The sequence below is a fragment of the Carcharodon carcharias genome, chromosome 30 (genome assembly GCF_017639515.1).
Source record: "Carcharodon carcharias isolate sCarCar2 chromosome 30, sCarCar2.pri, whole genome shotgun sequence".
Lineage (NCBI taxonomy): Eukaryota > Metazoa > Chordata > Chondrichthyes > Lamniformes > Lamnidae > Carcharodon > Carcharodon carcharias.
In genome coordinates, this window is record NC_054496.1 from 32,752,708 (window position 1) to 32,776,096 (window position 23,389).

Here is a 23,389-nt window from a genome sequence, read left to right on the forward strand (position 1 = left end):
GTATATTACTGTACATTGTTGTATATTACTGTATATTGTATATTACCGTATATTGTATATTACTGTACATTGTTGTATATTATATATTACTGTACATTGTTGTATATTACTGTATCTTGTATATTACTGTATACTGTTGTATTGTAATGTATATTGTTCTATATTACTGTATGTTGTATATTACTGTACATTGTTGTATATTACTGTATATTGTATATTACCGTATATTGTATATTACTGTACATTGTTGTATATTATATATTACTGTACATTGTTGTATATTACTGTATCTTGTATATTACTGTATACTGTTGTATTGTAATGTATATTGTTCTATATTACTGTATGTTGTATATTACTGTACATTGTTGTATATTATATATTACTGTATATTGTTGTATATTACTGTATATTATATATTACTGTATATTGTTGTATATTACTGTATATTGTATATTATTGTATATTACTGTACATTGTTGTACGGTTTTGTTGTGGGTTGTGTTTTGCTACCACTGGGGGAGGGGCTGGGTTGCGGGCGGGCTCTCGGCGCCTGCGCACTGCCAGCTCCCTCTATCGCGCTAAGATGGCGGCGTCCTCCCTGGAGCAGAAGCTGTCGCGCCTGGAAGCCAAGCTGAAGCAGGAGAACAGGGAAGCACGGCGCCGGATCGACCTCTCACTCGACATGAGCTCGCCTTCCAGCCCGAGGAGACCCCGGCCAAGTAAGCAGCGGCCCGGCAGTCCGGGGAACAGGGGTGGTTTGTGTGTGTCGAGTTCCCGGGGGCCCAGGCTCCGGATCCGGCCCCTCACTGACAGACAGCGGAAACTATCCCGCGTCACTGGCTGGGCGGGGCCGGGGCTGACTGACAGCCGCTCCGGCCAATCAGAATGGAGAGCTCCTTCCGGGGTGGGTGCCAATCAGCGGCTCTGTCCAATCATAACAGGGCAGGGGTAGGTCTCCGAAACTCGCGAGCCCCGGCCGTTAGAATTGGGAACTACTCTCCCCCCTCCCGGGCCGGCTCGGAGCACAGCTTCACCCCCCCCCCCCAGAGAGAGAGATCTCCCCTCCCCCCACCCCGCCGGAGACAGGGATTTCCCCCCTCCCCCCCAGAGAGAGAGAAATCTCCCCTCGCCCCCTCCCCAGAGAGGGAGATCTCTCCCTCCCCCCCCCCCCCCGAAAGAGAGATTCCCCCCTATCCCGAGAGATCCCCCTCACCCCCAGAGAGAGAGATCCACCCTCCGTCCCTCCCCAGAGAGAGAGATCCCGCCTCCCCCCCAGAGAGGGAGATCCCCCCCTCCTCCCAGAGAGAGAGATCCCCCCCCGGAGAGAGAGAGATCGCCCCTCCCCCCCAGAGAGAGAGATCTCCCCCCCCCCCCCCCCCCGGAGAGAGAGATTCCCCCCTCCCCAGAGAGAGAGATCCCCCCCTCCTCCCAGAGAGAGAGATCCCGCCTCCCCCCCAGAGAGGGAGATCCCCCCCTCCTCCCAGAGAGAGAGATCCCCCCCCGGAGAGAGAGAGATCGCCCCTCCCCCCCAGAGAGAGAGATCTCCCCCCCCCCCCCCCCCCGGAGAGAGAGATTCCCCCCTCCCCAGAGAGAGAGATCCCCCCCTCCTCCCAGAGAGAGAGATCCCGCCTCCCCCCCAGAGAGGGAGATCCCCCCCTCCTCCCAGAGAGAGAGATCCCCCCCCCCCGGAGAGAGAGAGATCGCCCCTCCCCCCCAGAGAGAGAGATCTCCCCCCCCCCCCCCCCCCCCCCCCCCCCCGGAGAGAGAGATTCCCCCCTCCCCAGAGAGAGAGATCCCCCCTGAGCTTCTACCCCCTCGGAGAGAGAGGTCCCAAATCTCCCCCCCCCCCCCCCGAGAGGGGGAAACCCTCCACCCCAAGAGAGAGGGATCTCTCTCTCTCTCTCTCCCCCCCCCCCACCCGGAGAAAGGGATCCCCCCCTCACCGGATAGAGGGATCCCCTTCCCCTCCCCCCAGAGAGAGAGATTCTCCTCCCCCATCCCCGGAGGGAGAGAGCTCTCCCCTCACCCCCCACCGAGAGAGAGAGAGATCCGCCCCCCACACATCCACAGTTCCCGTCCCTGGAGAGAAAGATCCCCTCCCTGCTCCCTCCCCGGAGAGAGAGATTTCCCACCCCCGCCGAAGAGCGGAATCCCCTTCACCCACACCCCCTCCGGAGAGACCGAATCTCCCCCCCCCCCTCCCAGAGAGAGGGATCCACCCAGCACAGCTTGGAGCACAGCTTCACACCCTCCTCTCCCCTCCCCAGAGAGAGGCATCACCCCCCCCCCCGCCGCCCCCTGCCCCAGAGGGACTGATTCCCTCCCCCCACCTTCCCTGGAGAGAGAGATCCCCCTGCCTGGAGAGAGAGATCCCCCCCCCTCGGAGAGAGGCATCTCCCCCCCACACCCCCCGAGAGAGGGAGCTCCCCCCCAAGCTGGAGAGCTGGAAGCCCCCAGCCCAGAGAAAGAGGGAACCTCCCAACCCAGGGAGAGGGAACCGCCCCCGCCCAAATCCCCCTGTGAAGGAACCCTCCTTCCCCAGAGTGTGGGTCCCCCCTCCCCATGGAGAGAGAGACCCACATTTCACCCTACCCTGGGAGAGGGACTCTACCCACACCCCCTCCTCCCCCAGAGAAAGGGCCACCGCAAACCCTCCAGCCCCCGGATGGAGTGCTCCCCCCCCCAGGGGGCAGGTATTCCAGGAAGATCTGAGTCACTGGAAGTTGCCCCTGGGGCCTGTGCTGCTGTTTCTTTATAAACAGAGGCTGCCGGGATCTGGTGGACCTTGAGTCAGTGGAAGCAGGGTTAACAGCATCAATGATCAGCCTGCGCTTTCCAAAACAAGGGAATGTGGGGAGAATGGGACCTTTAATGTGGGAAAATTGTCAAGGAACTTCCAAAAGGAAACTGGGAGCTCTAACCGCACAAAATAGAACGTGGAGTGGCAACAGCATTAATACAGAAGTAGATTTTAAAGAGTCTTAATGGCAGAGAGGCTGACTGATTTAGCTAGGGAGATGAGTACAATTCCATTGGCCCATCTCTCTCTGTGCTTCTGGGTTTGCAAATGATAACTCTCAACAGCGGGGTCAAAGTATCGATAGGTGCCGATTACTTGCGGAGCGAGAATGCACACGATGACTGGTGAATGTTGGGAGGCGATTGCTGATTCAGATCTCTCCCAACAAATATAAAATGTGGATTCTCTGAGGTAGATTCCGTGTACTTGGATGTAAGGTGATACCTCAGTACTAGTCCATTATCTAACTCGGATAAATACATCACTGTAGTAACTGGTATTGAAAGTGCCTCCAGTTGGGATCGCTGCTGGTTAATGCCAGTGCCATAGTAGTTTATCTAGTATGTGTCTAACTAGGGGTTACATGTATGGTTTTGATTATTGGTGATCTGTGGTCAACTTCAACAACTGTACCAATTGTGTTTGAACCTACAATAGATCACACCCTTCAGTCAGGTTTCAGAACTATTAGTCCAAGTTTTGACAATACTAAATAGTGTTTTACAATTATTGAATACATTAAGAATCTGGGTAATGCCTTTTTTCAGTGCGTATCTATTTAACAAGTCAACAATTAAAATCACTAACTAAGCCTCTTTACATGGGTTGAACCTTTACGATGTCTTGGAAAACTGTAATTAACTCCGCAGTGCTGATCAGTAGGATTCTTGTAACATCAAAACAATTCCGTGATCACGCTTGCAGACTTTGTTTGCAAAAGCTGCTTGTTGCTTGTTGTACAGTGTTGACTGTCAGCATGGTTTATGCGTACAGCACATTGAAGTATGTTACAGGCCTAGCACTTAGAGGTTCAGCAGGAAGAGCCAATCTATTCCTCTTACTTGTCATTTGGGATAATTCAGCATAAGAATAGAAGTAAAACACAGTTTCCTAGTGTAGAAAGTTGGGTTAGCAGTTTTGAAAGCTGGTGATTGGCACTGGCTTTAAATGGTGATCTATATAGGGTCAAGTTTTTGGATTGATTCTGTGTGTCATGGCTTATGAAGCTGTATTATATAATGTATGTGAAATGTTTAAATTGTTTACAGAAAGAAATTGTCTAAATTTCAGTGAAATGTTGCTGTTTGGGTCAGATTTTAGAGCCCTAACTCTTCTCCAGCAAACTGTGTCCACGCTAAGTCTAGCTATCATTTCGGGGACGGAATTGGAGATCTAGGCTTTTGGGCTGTATGGTTCTTTGTGGTTTAGGTAGCATAAAGTCTGTTTTATATTTATGGCAGGCTTGTATTGATGTACATTTTGTCTCTCAGAAATGCCTCACAGCGCTTTGCAATGAATTCATTTGAGCTTGACTGCCTGTAATATATTTGGAAAACATTGTTGCCTGCATCAACATAGCTAGGCAAGAAAAAACCCTGACCTCAGGCAAAATAACTTTCACGTGTGCACTCCTATCATAGGGGCATCTTCACCAGGTGTCAGCCAGCACACTGTCAGGAGCTCTGGTGTTAGGTAAAAGTTGTCTTATAAAAACAATATGTTGGAATGAAAATGGTAAATTTTAATTTATTGGAGTGGAACGAGGGGACACAGGTTCAAACTAGTCAGAGGAAAGTTTTGGACTGATTCCAGGAGGCTCTTCACACCAAGTGATCAACACGGTAACAGACTTTCAGATAGAACAGCAATGAAGGTACCTGAAGTCTTTCGAAATGGATGGATTAAATAGCCTGAGTGGCCTTCCTCATATGTAATAAGCAGATGTGGAAAAGATGGATACTAGGAGGGCTGCGTGGACTGGTTATTGTTATCATAAGTCATAACCCTGAAACTCTAATGTTATGCTCAGTTACATATTCAAATCATTTTTCTTTTAAAAGCATATGTATGGACATTGTCTTTGGCATCAGTAATAGTCCTGCTGATTGTCTTAGTTTTGGATAACACAGGGGATTGGTGATACTTAGTAGTGAACTGCTTTGTCTTTTTTGATAGTAGTTCAGAAGGCTTGGCAGAATGCTGCATTGTGCTTTGGGGTCTAGGGCAGATGGTCAAAGGTCTGAACCAGTCTCAGTTCTAAGCCCATTCCCCCTGCATCCCCAAACAACACAGTACAGTATAGTAACCTGCTGGTGGTGTACTGGGGGAGCACCTACCAGATACATTGCAGGTTGGATTTTAGAAGTTGACCTGTTCAGTGAATGAAGATTTTTTCTTTGCGGTTTGTCACGCAATGTTCTTTAGAAATGCATTTTTTAAATTAATTCTCAAAATGTTGCTGCTAAGACTATTTATTACCCGTTCATGGTTTTCTGAGAAGTGTTGGTACAACTTATTGAATTGTGACTTGCTCGGCTATTCCAGAATCAACCACATTGGTGTGGGGCTAGAGTGACATACAGGTCAGACTGGGTAAGGGTGGCACACGTTTTCCCCTAAAGGACATCAGTGAACCAGTAATCTGACAGCTTCGTGGTGACTGTTACTGACTTCACTTCTGAATGGCTTAGCTCTAATTTTAAGATTGTGCCCCATTGTTCTGGATAGTTTCTCTCCACCTTTATCACATTAATTGCAGCTGTAGGTGAGACTATAATGGATAATAAGGAAACAACAGACTTGTGAAATGAATATGTGGTACCCATTTTAACTGTGGGGGATTGGGACAAAACAGCACTGATCCAAAGAAAGCTCAAATAAATTGGGGAAGAACTCAGTGAATTTAATGCAGATTGCACAAACTCCATTAACATTTCAGCCAAGTCTACCATGGGCAATTTACCTCTCATCTCTTCCAGGCTTACCTTACTTAAATCTCAAATCTTTGTGACTTGATTTTCCTCGTAAACTTGGTATCAGTTCATTTATATGGTCACTATTCACAAGATGGGTTGTACAGTCAGATTGTTAACAAATTTTGGTTCATTGGATATCACTAAATCTAGTATGGCCTTGTGTCTTGTTGGTTCTAGAATATATTGATTCAGAAAACTGGTCCAAATACATCCTAGAAATGTGTTGGCTTTAATATGTAAGCTGTTCTGCACCTTCCAGTCGGCATGAAAATTAAAATCTCCACTGCTATATTACTACTGTCAGGAGGTGTGGAGGCAATTCCCAGCAGGATCTTGAATCTTTGCCCTCCCTTAGTTCCACCTATAGAGTGTTTCCACTGCCTGCTTACCCTCACTGCTAGAATGGTGCCTTTTAGCAATATTATTCCTCCTCTTTCTTTCACAATTTCCCTCTGCTTTCTGAAGATCCTATAGGCTTGAGTATTTAGTTTCCAGTCACAAACAGCTTGTAGTGAGGTCTCTGTAATGCTTACCACATTATGTCCTTTCATTGGATAAAGACCTGAAGAAGAAAATAACTTCCAGGAATATGGCAAGTGGATGAACTGGATTGATCTTTGAAAGAGCAGGGCAGATTCGATGGACTGAGCAGCCTCCTTTTGTGCTGTGATCGAGCTGAAGCTGTGCTTCTGCCTATTTGTTTTATTCCTTATCCATGAGTGTTTGGCACTCTTATTTTGGTAATTGTCACCACCTGGGTGTCCTTGTCTGTTTCTCACACTTTGGTGCTCTTTGCATTGCTATACATGCAATGTAATACCATATGTTTCATTACTTCTGCTTTACTTTTATTTCCTACAACCTTTTGAGTCCCTTTATCTTTATCTCCTTTGGTACTCTGACCTTTATTGTGTGTCAGCTGTGGCTCAGTTAGTAGATTGCTCATCTCTGAATCACAGGGGTACAGGTTCAAGTCACACTTCAGATCTTGAGCACAAAAATCTCCACTGATGCTCCAGTGCTGTACTGAGGGAGTGCTGTACTGTCGGAGGCTTTCAGGTCAGATGTTAAACTGAGGCTCCAGCTGCCTCCTCAGGTGGATATGAAAGATCCTCGGCACTATTTCGAAGAAGGGCCAGGCACTTCTCCCCGGTGTTCTGGGTAATATTTATCCTTCCCTCGGCATCACCAAATCTGTTCATTATCATATTGCTGTTTGTGGGACTTTGCTGTGTGCAAATTAGCTTCTGTGTTTGCTCCATTACAACAGTGACTGCACTTCAAAAAGCACTTCATTGACTATAAAGAGGTTTGAGATGTCCAATGAGTATGAAAAGTACAATAGTCTTTCTTTTATCTTTCTGAACCACTTTTGTTTTTGTTTTTGTTCAACCCACTGGGACCTTGGGTCCCAGTTTGGTTCAGGTGTAGCCAGTCTCAGCAATACAGCTCCTTCTGTCCCAGTACTGATGTCAGTGCCGCTTGAAACACTTACTGCCTGTTGCTGTTGGTTAGGAACCTGTCAGATGGTGAAGCATTCCTTTATATGGCAATAATTGCATCTGCCACTTTGCCTGTGGGACCAATACATCTCCATTGCTGGCTTAAAAGAGGAAGCAGGGAGTTGGATTTAAATGGAATTATTTTTTTAAATATTTTTCTCCTATTTAAAAATAAACTGAAACAATGCATTGAGTTATCACTGGGGGTTTTGGCTGAGAGTAGTTTATTGAATGCTGAATACACAGCTGAAATAACCAGCTGACTAAAGCTCCTTCAGTTATAAACTATAAATAAGAATTCACTTTCTTGGGCCACCAGCTTCTTCAGCACTGGCCATTCAAAATGGCTGAAGATCTACCCTGCAGATTAACTGCATCATAATTATTCCTAACCTTTTTAAGGAGATCATGTCAACTGTGTTTTAAGCATTTGTAAAGATGTCCTGAAGCACAATTAATCAGAGTGTGTGTAGATGGCAATCCTTGAAGTCTCTGGTCCCAGAGATCACTTGTGCTTTCAGTTGTTATCCTTTAACACCTGGAATTAGTGTTTCAGTCCCCACATACTTCAAATATTAGTATGTGTGCAGCATAACAAACTGAGAAGCTTCCTCCAGATTCATTATTTGGTGCTTCTATCCTGTACCTTTGATCATCTTTATCTACAAAACTGACAGAGTAACACTTGTACAAGACAATATATTAGTCTCTAAATAGCAAAGAAGTATTTTAATTGGTGAGTCAGTCAGTGAATAACATATCTATAGTATATATCTACAGTGGTTAAGCTTTGCTGGCTCCTTGAAAATAATTTGCACATCTCATGCTAAGGCTGTAACTTTCTTGTGTAGTGATTCATTTTCCCAGTTCTTATCAACTTCAGGAAATAAGGTGATTAGGGGACTCTTGGTTTAATGAATAGAGGCACAGAGTATAAGATCATGGAAGTTGTGGTGAACCTTTATAAATCACTGGTCTGGCCTCACTGGAATATTGTGTCCAATTCTCGAAACCATACTTGAGGATGTTAAGGCTTTGGGGAAGGAGCAGAAGAGATTTACTAGAATTATACCAGGGGTGTGGGCCTTCAGTTACGTGGAGTGACCAGAAAATCTTGTTCTTCGTGGAGTAGAGAAGGTTAAGGGGCCATTTGATAGAGGTGTTCAAAATCATGAAGAGTTTCAGAAGAGCAGATGGAACGAAACATTTTCATTGGCAGGAAGGGCAGTAACAGGGGAACACAGATTTATGGTAAAAGCAAGATAGTGCGGATGCTGGAGATCTGAAATAAAAACAGAACAGGCTGGAAAATCTCAACCTGCCTAGCAGCATCTGTGGAGAGAGAAACAGAGTTACTGTTTTGAGTCCAATATGAGTTCGGAAGAAGCATCATATTGGATTCGAAATGTTATCTTGAATCTGTGGGGAGAGAAACAGAGTTAACTGGGGAAAGAGCCAGAGGTGAGATGACAAGAATTTATTGACACAGTGAGTTGTTATGATCTGGAATGCACTGCCTGAAATGGTGGCTGCAAAGGGAATTGGATAAATACTTGGAGGGATAACATTACAGAGCTATGGGGGCAGTGCAGGAGAGTGGGACGAATTGGCAACTCTTTCAAACAGAAGCGATTGGCTGACCTACCTCCATGTATGCTCTAATGTTCTAGAATTCTAACCACCTCAACAAGCAAACTCAGCCATTCTCTCTTGAAGAATTCCAGATCAAATCAGTGATATGAAAAGGACAAGCTGATTAGTCCTCCTGAAGCAATAACTAGAGACTAGCAGAACATGAATAACTGCCTGGTCAGTTCAGAAAACTACTTATCATGTATCTGAACAAATCACGCAGCATGTTTGTATTTGAACTGACTGACTTGGCGTCTCCCTCAAGCAAATTGTCTGAATCCAGCTGACCATTATTTACATGTTTTCAAGTTAAGCAGAAGTGTGGTGTCTATGAGTGAAGCAGGATTTTAACCTATATTTCATGACAGAGTTAACAGATCCGACATAAAGCCAAATCTTGTGCATTATTTTTGTGATACTATACATTAGTTTTCCTGCTGTTTTCTGGCCCTGGAATACTCTCACGGACGCTTAAGGCGTTTCTTCACTCCAACACTTGGCTCTGATTGTAAAATGATCTGATACAGCAGAGTTTGAGAACATTGATTGTTTTCGTGTTCTTGTTAACCTTAATAAACAAAAACTATTACAAACAAAAATGGAAAATGCTCAGCAGGTCTGGCAGCATCTGTGGATGGAGAAACAGAGTTAATATTTTGAATCTGAATGACTCTTCAGAGCTGCATTTTCTTTTTTTGTTTCAGATTTTCAGCATCTGCAGTATTTTGCTTTTATTAAACAAAAACTATTATTATTTTGCCTTATTTTATGTAGGTTCAAAAGATAAATAGTTGGTAGTACATAACTTGAGTATTCCTGAAAAAAGAGACATGTCTAAGCTTTTTGCCTTGCACCCCTTAGGACACTCGCAAGGATACCAGTATAAGGGGAAAACGACAATTTGTACAGCATGTGAAGAATGTGCTGATTGGTTGGCAAGAGGCATTGCCAGGGAGAATGCACCACTGATGGTGACGGTTAACTGCCAAGCATTGTTTGAAATTTAAATAGACAGCTTGACCCTGATTGGTCAAGGCATTGCCCTGAGGAATGAGCCAGTGAATGGCTGTCACTTATTTTGGTTAGCTGGAACAGGCGCAATGTATGTACATGTTCTTTCTGTCTGCAAAGAACAGGGCCTGTGTATTAATATATGTAGCTTCCAGTGCACACAAATGCGCCACATTGTGAGCCCAACTGACAATCTTAAATTGATTGTCAATGTAATTCTTAGCACACTGAGGATTATTTAGCAAATGTTGTCTAATCGTGGGCACTGTGTTTTGAGCTTTGCAAGCATGGGCTGGTTGGGTAAGGTCTGCACTCTGCCCATTGTGAACAGTGGCTGGGATGTGCCAATGTCCGCCAGTTTGGGACATACGGCCTACATACCTAGCATCACACTGGCACTGAAATTCATACACCACATTCCTCATTTGTGTGATAGGCAGAATTTTTTTTGGTTTGATGACATACAGGTCACTTATTGGCAACCCTGTAAATAGGGCCTGAGCCATTTGCTCACTATGCAAGCTTGATGCTGAAACAGGGTGCATTGATTACCCTGATCAGATTATTTCACGCTGCATATCACGCTAACTCATGAATGGGCCTAAGGCTGTCACTTTTGATCCTGAAAAGTGCCCAGTCTACCTCAGATTACCCTGAAAGGGCAAGGTATCTCAAACAGCATGTCCTAGCTGTTTGCAGTGGGCAGGGTAAAGACCGTACAGACAGACAGACCATGTACACATGTTGCGCCTGTTTCAGCTAAACAAAATTATTGACAGCCATTTGCTGACTCATTCCTCATGGCGACGCCTTGACCAATTAGTGTCAAGCTGCCTGGTTTAAATTTCAAACACTGCTTGGCAGTTAACTGTCAATCGCCACCAGTGGTGCATTCTCCATGGCAATGCCACTTGCCAATGAATCAGCACTCTCTTCACATACAGTATAAATTGTTGTTTTCCCCTTATATTGGTATTCTTGTGAGTGTCTTGATGAGTGCAAGACAAAAAGATTTGACATGTCTCTTTCAGCAATAGTCAAAAGATAGTTTTGCAGCCCTTGCAGTATGGGATTCCACCAAAGTAAAGGTAACACTTACTGTCTGATGTCTGCCATAAGCCAAGGCGTCAATCCAGGCGCATTAAGCAGCCTGCGTGATGAATCAACACAGTAAATAACAGCGTCTGCTTTCTGTCAGTGTGTGCAAGCACAACTTGATCTACTAGTTTTTGAAATTTGCAGACATAAATTTCCCAGTCTCACTAACTAAATAACATCTGACCATCCTCCCTTCCTCCTGGGCTGCTAGGTTGCATAAACAAGTGAACCAGCCATTAAAATGCCAAGTTGAGTTGACAGCTTTGCTACTGTGTGGCGATGCTGTGTAAAAGGGGTCATTGTAATACGAGCTCTCTCGACTGGAGAGGTAGCAGCTGCAGTGTTGTTGGACCCAAGTAATCAGTGGGCTGTGAGAGTTAGCGTGTCCTGTGATCTCAGGTCAACTCTGATTCTTGACAAGCACAGGAAAGAACTCTTTATAGGAGCCTTGGTTCTCTTAGATTTTTTTTTGCTGCCTTCCCATTTTCTGGTGTTTCGTTGCATCTCACACTTGCTGACAGTGAGGATGACAACCTGCTGTCAACCCAGTGCCACCCAAAGATAAGCACCTAAGGCATCGTGTGGCTGCCTTTTAGTGCTTCCCCTACCCATGTGACAGTGATCCCTGTTTTCTATTTTCTTACAGTGCTGGGATGAAGATTAGATTGACAAAGCTCTGCTTGAAGTAGTGTTTTGTGAATGTGTTTCTCCCCCTTAATGTTTTCAGTTGGATAGTCAACTCAAAATAGGAAAGAGATGAGGAAGCCTGATTCTGAGAAATGCTTGGGATGGGCAGAGGATTGGAGGATGGTTCTCCCAGTCAGAACTGGTAGATCAGAAATTCTTCTTTTACTGCTTATTGACTCACACCTTTGAGGTTCCAGCACATGCCAGAGGGCAGTGTAGGGTTCAGGTATGTGCCAGAGCCCAATGTAGGGTTCAGATATTTGCCAGAGGGCAGTATGGGATTTGGGCACGGGCCATAGGGCAGTATGGGGTTCGGGTATGTGCAGAGGGCAGTGTGGGTTTTGGGTAAGTGCCAGAGGGCAATGTGGGTTTTAGGCACTTGCCAGAGGGTAGTGTGGGGTTCGGGTACATTCCGCAATGCAGTGTGGGTTTTGCGTACATGCTAGAGGGTAGTGTGGGGTTCAGGTACGTGCCAGATGGTAGTGTGGGGTTCGGGTACGTGCCAGAGGGCAGTGTGGGGTTCAGATACATGCCAGAGGGCAGTGTGGGGTTCAGGTACATACCAGAGGGCAGTGTGGGTTTCAGGTACCTGCCAGAGGGCAGTGTGGGGTTTGGGTACTTGAAGTTGTAGCATCATAGAATCCCGATGTGTAGAAAGAGGCTGTTTGGTTCATTGTAACTGTGCTGACTTTGAAAAATCTGCCAATTAATCCCACACTCTTGCTTTTTCCTCATAGCTCTGCAGTATTATCCCATTGAAATATTTATCCCATTCCCTTTGGAAATGTACTGTTGAATCCTTTCCACCCCTATTTCAGGCAGCCTATTTGTGATCCATAAGCTTTTTTTTAATATATTGATTTGAAATTGACTTTACATCGAGTTACATAATACCTAGAGCACAGCCATTATGCCTAATTGGATTATACCGGGGCTTCTACTGCAGATGAGCCTTCCCTCCTCCCCTGTAAAGATATATTCCCACCCTGACCCTGGATCCATCTCCCTTTCTCCCTCAGGCGGCAAGCCCTTCCTTAAATGAATCAGTGCTGTCTACTTCAACCATTCATGTGGTCGCGAGTTTCACATTCTCACCACTCTCTGTGTAAAGAAACAGCTAGTAAATTCTTTCAATGGCCTGTTAGTGACTACCGTATATTTATGTCTCCTTGTTCTGAACTCATCCACAGTTGGAAATGGGCTCTCTATCTATCCTATCAAACCCCCTTTATCATTTTAAAGATTTCTATCAGGCCTCTCTCTTATGCTTTTTCCTGGAGAAAAGAGCCCAAGTCTTAGAGCTGGCAGATCCCATTGTGAGCCGCAGTGACCACATCTGCAGCAAGTGTTGGTTGCTGGGGAACTGCGGCTCAGAATTGATGAGCTGGATTCTGAGCTCCGGACACTGCGGCACATCCGGGAGGGGGAGAGTTACCTGGACGCTTTGTATCAGGAGGCGGTCGCACCCGTTAGATTAAGTACCTCAAGTCCGGTCAGTGGTCAGGGTCAGCAGGGTGTGACTGCAAGTGAGGCAGGTAGAGGGATCCTGTGTTCAGGAACAGAGGAGCCTCAGCTCTTGACCTTGTCCAACAGGTACGAGGTACTTGCTCCCTGTGTGGATGAGGAACAGGGCTGTAAGGAGGATGAGCTAGCTGACCACAGCACCGTGGCACAGGAGGCCGTTCAAGAGGGGGGAGCACAAAGACAAGTGGTAGTTGTAGGGGATTCTATAATTAGGGAAATTGATAGCTTCCTTTGTAAGTAGGATCAAGAGTCCCGCATGGTATGTTGCCTGCCCGGTGTCAGGATGAGGGACATCTCTGACCGGCTTGAAAAGATATTGGAGAAGGAGGGGGAGGATCCAATTGTTGTGGTCCACGTTGGGACAGATAACATAGGTAAGACTAGGAAAGAGGACCTGTTTGGGGATTATCAGGAACTAGGAACTAAATTAAAGAACAGGTCCTCAAGGGTTATGTTCTCCGGATTACTACCCGAGCCATGTGCAAATTGGCATAGGTTCGCGAGAATAAGGGAAGTAAACACGTGGCTAAAGGAGTGGTGTGGGAAAGAGGGGTTCCATTTCGTGGGGCACTGGCATCAGTATTGGAACAGGAGGGATCTGTACCGTTGGGACGGTCTCCACCTGAACCGATCTGGGACCAATGCTCTAGTGAAAAGGGTAAATAGGTCAACAGGACTTTAAACTAGAAAGTGGGGGGGGGGGGGAAGGGTAAAACTCCAAGAAGCATGACTAATGGGAAACAAAGTAGCAGGTTAGCGTGTTGGGGGGTGGATTCAACTTCATGGAAAATTATAAAAAAACTGAAAAGAAAGGAGAGCCCAGGAGTTAAAGTCTCCAGAACACAAAATAGGACGGAGTGCTTGGAAAGGGCTAGGAATCTAACTTCAAGCACATCAGATAAAGGGATGACAGTGAGAAAGGGGACAGGAAATACGGGACTGAAGGTGTTGTTATCTGAATGCACGCAGTATACAAAATAAGGTAAATGAGCTTGTGGCGCAGATTGAAATTGGCAGGTATGATGTGGTGGGCATTACGGAGACATGGCTGCAAGGGGATCAGGACTGGGAGCTAAATATCCAAGGATATACATTCTATCGAAAAGATAGGCAGGTTGGCAGAGGGGGTGGGGTTGCTTTGTTAGTAAGAAATTAAATTAAATCGATAGCAAGAAATGATGTAGGGTCGGATGATGTAGAATCTGTGTGGGTAGAGTTGAGAAACCGCAAAGGTGAAAAAACCATAATGGGAGTTATGTACAGGCCTCTGAATAGTAGTCAGGATGTGGGGCACAAGATACACCAGGAGGTAGAAAAGGTGTGTAAGAAAGGCAAGGTTACAGTGATCATGGGGGATTTCAATATGCAGGTAGACTGGGAAAATCTGGTTGGTAGTGAATCCCAAGAAAAGGAATTTGTGGAATGTCTACGAGATGGCTTTTTGGAGCAGCTTGTGGTGGAGCCCACTAGGGAACAGGCAATTCTAGATTTAGTGATGTGTAATGAGGCAGATTTGATAAGGGAGCTTAAGGTGAAGGAACCCTTAGGAGGAAGTGACCATAATATGATAGAATTTACCCTGTAATTTGAGAGGATAAAGCTGGAATCAGATGTAACGGTATTACAGTTGAATAAAGGCAACTACAGAGGCATGAGGGAGGAGCTGGCCAGAATTGACTGGGAGATGAGCCTAGCAGGAAAGACAGTGGAACAGCAATGGCAGGAGTTTCTGGGAGTAATTTGGGAGACACAGCAAAAATTCATCCCTAGGAAGAAGATGCATACTAAAGGGAGGACGAGGCAACCATGGCTGACAAGGGGAGTCAGGGACAGCATAAAAGCTAAAGAGAAAGCGTACAATGCAGCGAAGAGCAGTGGGAAACCAGGGTATTGGGAAGCCTACAAAGACCAACAGAGGACAACTAAAAAAGAAATAAGGAGGGAAAAGATTAAATATGAGGGTTAACTAGCCAGTAATATAAAAGAAGATTGCAAGAGTTTTTTTAGATATATAAAGGGTAAGAGAGAGGCAAAAGTGGACATTGGGCTGCTGGAAAATGACGCTGGAGAAGTAGTAGTGGGGAACAAAGAAATGGCGGAGGAACTGAATAGGTACTTTGCACCAGTCTTCACAGTAGAAGACACGAGTGACATCCCCAAAGTTCAAGAGAGTCGGGGGGGCAGCGGCAGAGGTGAGTATGGTGGCCATTACCAAGGAGAAGGTGCTAGGAAAACTGAAAGGTCTGAAGGTGGATAAATCACCTGGGCCAGATGGATTACACCCCAGAGTTCTGATGGAGATAGCTGAAGAGATAGTGGAAGGGTTAGTGGTGATCTTTCAGGAATCACTGGAGTCAGGGAGGGTCCCAGAGGACTGGAAAATCACTAATGTAACCCCCCTGTTTAAGAAGGGAGTGAGGCAAAAGACAGGAAATTACAGGCCATTTAGCCTGACCTCGGTTGTTGGTAAGATTTTAGAGTCCATTATTAAGGATGAGATTTCAGAATACTTTGAAGTGCATGGTAAAATCGGGCAAAGTCAGCATGGTTTCACCAAGGGGAGGTCATGCCTGACAAATCTGTTAGAATTCTTTGAAGAGGTAACAAGTAAGTTAGACAAAGGAGAGCCAATGGATGTTATCTATTTGGACTTCCAGAAGGCCTTTGACAAGGTGCCGCACAGGAGGCTGCTCAGTAAGATAAGAGCCCATGGCATTAGAGGCAAGGTATTGGCATAGATGGAAGATTGGCTGTCTGGTAGGAGGCAGAGAGCGGGGATAAGGGGGTCCTTCTCAGGATGGCGGCCGGTGACTAGTGGAGTTCCGCAGGGGTCAGTGTTGGGACCACAACCTTTCACTTTATACATTAATGATCTAGATAAGGAACTGAGGGCATCCTGGCTAAATTTGCAGCTCATACAAAGTTAGGTGAAGGGACAGGTAGTATTGAGGAGGCGGGGACGCTGCAGAAGGATTTGGACAGGTTAGGAGAATGGGCAAAGAAGTGGCAGATGGAGTACAACATGGGGAAGTGTGAGGTCATGCACTTTGGTAGGAAGAATAGAGGCATGGACTATTTTCTAAATGGGGAGAGAATTCAGAAATCTGGAGTGCAAAGGGACTTGGGAGTCCTAGTCCAGGATTCTCTTAAGGTTAACTTGCAGGTTGACGTGGTAGTTAGGAAGGCAGATGCAATGTTGGTATTTTTTTCGAGAGGACTAGAATATAAAAGCAGGGATGTGCTGCTGAGGCTTTATAAGGCTCTGGTCAGACCACATTTAGAATATTGTGAGCAATTTTGGGCCCCGTATCTCAGGAAGGATGTTCTGGCCCTGGAGAAGGTCCAGAGGAGGTTCACGAGGACGATCCCAGGAATGAAAGGCTTAACATGTGAGGAACGTTTGAGGACTCTGGGTCTATACTCAATAGAGTTTAGAAGGATGGGGGGGAGATATCTGATTGAAACTTACAGAATACTGAAAGGCCTGGATAGAGTGGACATGGGGAAGATGTTTCCATTAGTAGGAGAGACTAGGACCCGAGGTCACAGCCTCAGAGTAAAGGAAAGACCTTTTAGAACAGAGATGAGAAGAAACTTCTTTAGCCAGAGAGTGGTGAATCTATGGAATTCATTGCCACAGAAGGCTGTGGAGGCCAGGTCATTGAGTGTATTTAAGACCGAGATAGATATGTTCTTGATTGGTAAGGGAATCAAAGGTTAACAGGGAGAAGGCGGGAGAATGGGGTTGAGAAACTTATCTGCCATGATTGAATGGCGGAGCAGACTCGATGGGCCGATTGGCCTAATTTCTGCTCCTATGTCTTATGGTCTTATAACCTCTCGACTCTGGAAACATCCTTGTAAATCTTATCTGGGCTTTCTCCAGTGCATCAAAATCCTTTTTAGTGAATTGCCCTGGCCAATATTTATCCCTCAGTGAAAGCCACAAAAATGATTAATTGGTCCTTAGCGCATTATTGTTTGTGGGAGCTTGCTATGCACAATTTGGCTGCTGTCTTTCTTACAACAGTGATGACACTTCAAAAGTACGTTATTGGCTGGAAAGTGTTTTGGGATGTCCTGAGATCATGAAAGATGCTGTAGAAACGCAAGTCTTTCTTTTTTGTTTTGCATTATGCATGCAGCACTCAGCATCGTCTAATCAAGGATGTATAAGATGTAATAAAAACAGAAAATGCCGGAAATGCTTATCAGGTCAGCCAGCATCTGTGGAGAGAGAAAGAGTCAATATTTTAGGGCGATTATCTTCTTTATAGAAAGGGACAGTAAGTACTGTGGGAGGCACAATACTGAGGGAACCTTACACTGTTGTACTTACAGTGACGATAATTCAAATTACTTTATTGGATGTGAATCATCTTGGATGGTGAAATGTATTGACCCAAATTTGTCATTTATATAAATGACATAGATGACTATGTGGGGGGTAGGATTAGTAGGTTTGTGGATGACACAAAGATTGGCCGGGTGGTTAACAGTGAGCTTGAGTGTCTTGGGCTACAGGAAGATATAGACGGGATGGTCAAATGGACAAATGGAATTTAACCTTGAAAAGTGTGAGGTGATACACTTTGGAAGGAGTAATTTAACAAGGAAGTATTCAATGAACGGCATGACACTAGAAAGTTCTGAGGAACAAACGGACCTTGGCGTGTTTGTCCATAGATCTCTGAAGGCAGAGGGGCATGTTAGTGGGGTGGTGAAAAAGGCATATGGGACACTTGCCTTTATCAATCGAGGCATAGATTACAAAAGTAGGGATTTCATGTTGGAGTTGTATGGAACATTGGTGAGGCCACAGCTGGAGTACTGTGTGCAGTTCTGGTCGCCACATTATAGGAAGGATGTGATTGCACTGGAGGGGGTACAGAGGAGATTCACCAGGATGTTGCCTGGGATGAAACATTTAAGTTATGAAGAGAGGTTGGATAGACTTGGGTTGTTTTTATTGCAGCAGAGAAGACTGAGGGGCGACCTGATCGAGGTGTACAAGTTTATGAGGGGCATGGACAGGGTGGATAGGGAGCAGCTGTTCCCCTTAGTTGAAAGATCAGTCACAAGGGGCCATAAGTTCAAGTTGAGGAGCAAGAGGTTTAGGGGGGATATGTGGAAAAACTTTTTTACCCAGAGGGTGGTGACGGTCTGGCATGCACTGCCTGGGAGGGTGGTGGAGGCAGGTTGCCTCACATCCTTTAAAAAGTACCTGGATGAGCACTTGGCACATCAACATTCAAGGCTATGGGCCAAGTGCTGGTAAATGGGATTAGGGTAGGTAGGCCAGGTGTTTCTCACGTGTCGATGCAGACTCGATGGGCTGAAGGGCCTCTTCTGCACTGTGATTCTGTGATTCTAGTCCCTTGAATAACCCCTGATCCCAATACCTTTCTAGACCAGACCCAACTACACTGCTCCCCCCACCCACCCTCCGGATCCAATCTGGCTACTCCTGACCCAACCCAACTACACTCCGACTACCAGACCACCCACTCATCCACCTCACCCAACTACCCATCCACTAAACTTAAACTTACCGGACAGAATACGGCAGTTATTGCTGTAAAAGGGAAGTGCCCTCTTTCCCTGCGATTCTACTCTACTCTGACTGCTTTCCCAAGGGATCTAATCCTGGAAGAAATGCCCAGCATTGCTGCTGCTCGGAAATTCAAGCCAAGATAAATGCAAATCCTTTTTTTATTTAGATAGCTACAAGGTGTTTGTTCCCTGAAATTGTCATTTTGCCAGGAAGCCTTTTCAGTTTTGATGTTTCAGTAGTGTTATCCATTTAGCCATGTAAATAATTGGAATTTGAACCCTGGAGCCAAGGCCAGTTGGGATTAGAACAAGGAGGTGCTGTAATGAAGAGCATTCCAGTACATTCAGAATGATAAATAAAGGTCGAATTCAAACTGAAACTGGCTGCAGTGGGGATATCTGTTTGCCAGCATAAGAAACCTCTTAAATTCAAATTCTTAAACACTGGTGGTGTCACAGACCCAGAGTAGGGCTGTGCACATACCTTCAAGTATAGGCAGCTGGACTTTATCCGAAGGTGCATGAAATAGGGTGAGTGTTAATGGGCCTGCTGGTTTGTATTCCTTAGATAGATCCCATTCTCACTGTCTGTTCTTACAGAGCATCTGCTGCTGGAAGAGATCAATAAAAATCAGCTCGTTACTCACATGCAAGTGTGCTGCCCGTGTATTTGGGTGTGTGTGAGTGCGGTTCAGTGAGTGTGTGTGTGTGTGGTTCAGTGAGAGTGTGTGTGCGGCTCTGTGTCTGTGTGGCTCTGTGTGTGTGCATGTGGTTCTCTGTGTGTGTGTGTATGTGTGAAGGGTTTTGTGGTTGTGTGTCTGTGCAGTGCTGTGTGTGGACTGCTGTGTGTGGCCTGCTGTGTGTGTGGCCTGCTGTGTGTGTGGGCTGCTGTGTGTGTGCGTGTGTGGGCTGCTGTGTGTGTGCGTGTGTGGGCTGCTATGTGTGTGCGTGTGTGGGGTGCGGTGTGCGTCTGTGTGTGGGGTGCTGTGTGAGAGAGTGTGTGTGTGTGTGTGTGTGTGTGTGTGTGCGCGGTTCTGTGTGTGCATGTGGTTCTGGGGCACGTGTGCGCAGGGATTTCACGCATGTGCGTGTTTGTGGGGTTTTGCGCATGTGTGAGTGGTAAGTTTTGCCTGTGTGGTCGCTTGGGGAGTTCTGTGTGCATGTAAGGTTCTGTGCGTATGCAGAGGGATTTACGTGTGTTGGGTTCTGTGTGTGTAGGGTTCTGTGCATGTACCTGTGTGTGGGGTTCTTCACGCTTACATGCTGGGCTCTGTGCAGGCTACTGCATGCATGTGCGGGGTTCTGGGCGTGTGTGCGGCTCTGTGCACGTATGGTTCTCCGTATGTGCGTGGTGTTCTGCACTCGTGTTGGTTTTTGCATGCGTGCGGGGTTCTGCACATGTGCGCGCCAGCAGTGTTCTGCACACACGTGGGAGGTTTTGTGCGCAGCAGGGATCTGCGTGCATGTGGGGTTCTGAGCGCACGGGTGCTTGTGCGAATGTGTGCGGGATTTCTGCGTGCCTGAGAGCATTGGTGGGATAGTATTCTGTGTGCATATGGGGTTGTGTGTGTGTTTCTTTGGTGGGGGTATGTTGTGTGTGTGGCAGGGGTTCTGCATGTGTGTGGCGGACGGGTGTGCATGTTTGTGTGTGTGTGTGTGGCACGCATGTGCGGGGCATGTGTGTGTGTGTATGGGTCACGGGTTGTGTGTCTGTGTGTTTGTGTGGTTAGTGGCGTGGGCTGCGTCTGTGTGGGTGGGGGTGGTGAGTGGTGTTTGTGTGGGCACGGGTTTGTGTGTGAGGGCACAGGTTTGTGCGCGCACATGGGGGGTTTGTGCACGCGTGTGTGTGGTTGTGCATGCATGTGTGGAGTTGTGCACGTGTGTGTGCGATTGCTAATATAGACACTTGTTTGTGGTTTAGATTGGGTATATGGTGGTACAGGCCCTGGGTTGTGGATTAGATTGGGTGTCTACTGCTTCGTGTTACTATCACTTTGTAACCTTATTCCAATTCAGAGCAGCAACAACAGTTTATATTTTCTGCAGCCTTTAATGTAATAAAGTGTTCCCAAAAGCACAGTAAAAGAAAATGTGACAATGAGGCTTATAAGGAGTTATTAGGACAAATGACCACCAACTTGGTCAAAGAGAAATTTTTTAAGAAGTGTATTAAAGAAGGAAGGCGAAGTTTAGGGAGGGAATTCCAGAACTTAGGGCCCAGGCAGTTGATGACACGGTCACCAATGGTGGTGCAATTAAAATCCATGGATGCTCAAGAAGCCTGATTGAGATCAGTCCAGATAACTGGGAGGATTACAGAGATGGAGATGGGGAATGAGGCCATAGGGGATTTTGAAACCAAGGATGAACTTTTTAAAATGGAGACATTGCATAACCATGAGCTAACATGGTCAGCGAGCCCAGGAGTGATGGGTGAACGGGATTTGATATGAGTTCAGACACTCTTTTGGTTGGCCTCAATCTTATGGAGGGTAGAAAGTGGGAGGCCAGCTGGGAATGCATTGTAACACCCAAGTCCAGAAGCATGGGTGAGGTGGAAACAGGCGGATTGCGGGATGGCACAGATACTTGGTCAGAGGCTCATCTTTGGGTCAAATATGACACCGAGTTTGACAGTTGCCAGGGAGAGGGATGGAATCGATGGCTAGGGAGTTTGCGATGGGGATGGAAGAAAATGGCTTTGGTCTTCCCTGTTTTTAATTAGAGGGATCTTACGCTGTTGAAAATTTGTCATAGGACATAACAAAGGCTTCAAGAAGCCAGGAAATAACTTTCCAGCCCAAATTTCATTTGTTTGTCAGTTAAAATTGAGTGGAATAGATTTCTAGGATGTTTATGGAGAGAAAGAGAGTCAGCTCCAGCTTCTGTGTGCCACATAAATCATAACATTTTGTGTTGAACCCAGTTCCAAGTTAAAATTTTTCATTCCTTATTTGAGAGCCTGACTTTAGAACATCTTGCAGCAATGTGCAAAAAAATTGTGTTTGGCTGCATACATTTCATCAAATCTCCTGGTGTAAATGGGGCAGTTCCATTCTTTGCCACACAATGCTGAAAATCTGTTGGGCAATGTGTCTTCTACGGGTTCCCCCTGTTCTTGTTGACTTGACCTGACCTGCCCTAGGAATTGCCCATCTCCCTTCCTGTTTGCTGAGCTGTGCCCTTCCACCTCATTGAAGGCAACTCTTCCAGGTGCTTTTATCTGCTTGAATATCATGTGCCGTCTGCTCCCTAGCTCCCCAGTTCATTGGTGTTTGTGACTGTGTTAGTTGGCACTTACCCTTCCTTGTCAGGCATCAGGTGAGAAGGGTGCAGGGGTCATACGATCTACACCCAACAGGGAGAGCAGTGAACTCCTGTACTCACTGGGCTTGACTAGTTCAGACAGGCCTGTGGAGAAACCAGCAGGGACAGAATCACAAACTCTGTGTCCAGCCACGATTGTGAGACAGAGCCAGTGAAATCCAGGCAATGTGAGGCTAGCTGAGCAATACCTACAGCATAAACTGTGCAGTATGGGAGACTTGGGCAAGAGAAAGGTGCCAGGGTTAGCAGACTCTGGGCTAGCAAGCTCCAGGGAATTTACCAGAAGTGCCTGTAAGTTTCATCCTGTAACGCTTTTAGAAGTAATATGTTTGTTTGATAGCTGTATGCCAAAAAGGAGAAAGTGCTTCTGAAACTCTTTTATTCTGCTCTGTGTTCAGGGGCTGAATTGTAGCCAGTGACTGAAATCATGAGGTGTGCCAGGCTGATCAGATGCTTGGTGATGTTTGGCCATGTAAAGAGTGAGTTGCTGGTCTGCCAGCTCAGTTTGATGTTGCAGAGGGTAGTGTCCTTACTTGGACGTTTGGAGGAGTGTAGTGAGATTTATCCGCAGTGTGATCCGCGGTGTGATCCGCAGGGTGATCCGCAGGGTGATCCGCAGGGTGATCCGCAGGGTGATCCGCGGTGTGATCCGCAGGGTGATCCGCAGGGTGATCCGCGGTGTGATCCGCAGGGTGATCCGCAGGGTGATCCCCGGTGTGATCCGCAGGGTGATCCGCAGGGTGATCCCCGGTGTGATCCCCGGTGTGATCCGCAGGGTGATCTGCAGGGTGATCCACAGGATGATCCCTGGTGTGATCTGCAGGGTGATCCCTGGTGTGATCCACGGTGTGATCTGCAGGGTGATCCCCAGTGTGATCTGCGGTGTGATCCGCAGGGTGATCCACAGTGTGATCCGCAGGGTGATCTACGGTGTGATCCGCGGTGTGATCCACAGTGTGATCCGCAGGGTGATCTATGATGCGATGCAGCGAGGATTTTGCAAGATCCCTGGGTGTCTCTTCACTGACCTAGATAAAGGCACTCAGATTTATTAATACTTATTGCCTTTGGGTCCTTGGGAATCAGCACACACATCAGGCTGTCATTTTGGCTTTCCATCTTTATTCTGTTAGGGTTCTGGGCAACACTACAAAAACTAGCACACACTAGTCTGCTACTGCAGAAGATATTAGCAAGTCAAAGCTGGCAGCGCAGATGTAGCTGCTCTTACTGCCTTTACCTTTCCTGGGTTGCCAGTTTCTTAGCAAGGGAGGGCT

The 23,389-nt window shown here is 46.3% G+C and overlaps 1 protein-coding gene across 2 annotated transcripts in view; it reads left to right on the top strand.

Annotated features, from left to right (window-relative positions):
* Positions 1-585: 585 nt before the first annotated feature.
* Positions 586-23,389, top strand: part of map2k7 (mitogen-activated protein kinase kinase 7) — a 185,515-nt gene continuing 162,711 nt past the window's right edge. For both annotated transcript variants that reach the window (XM_041177367.1, XM_041177368.1), the window contains exon 1: positions 586-722. In XM_041177367.1, coding sequence (XP_041033301.1) covers positions 587-722 — 136 coding nt within the window. In that variant the 5' untranslated portion in view covers position 586. The remainder of the gene's footprint in view (positions 723-23,389) is intronic.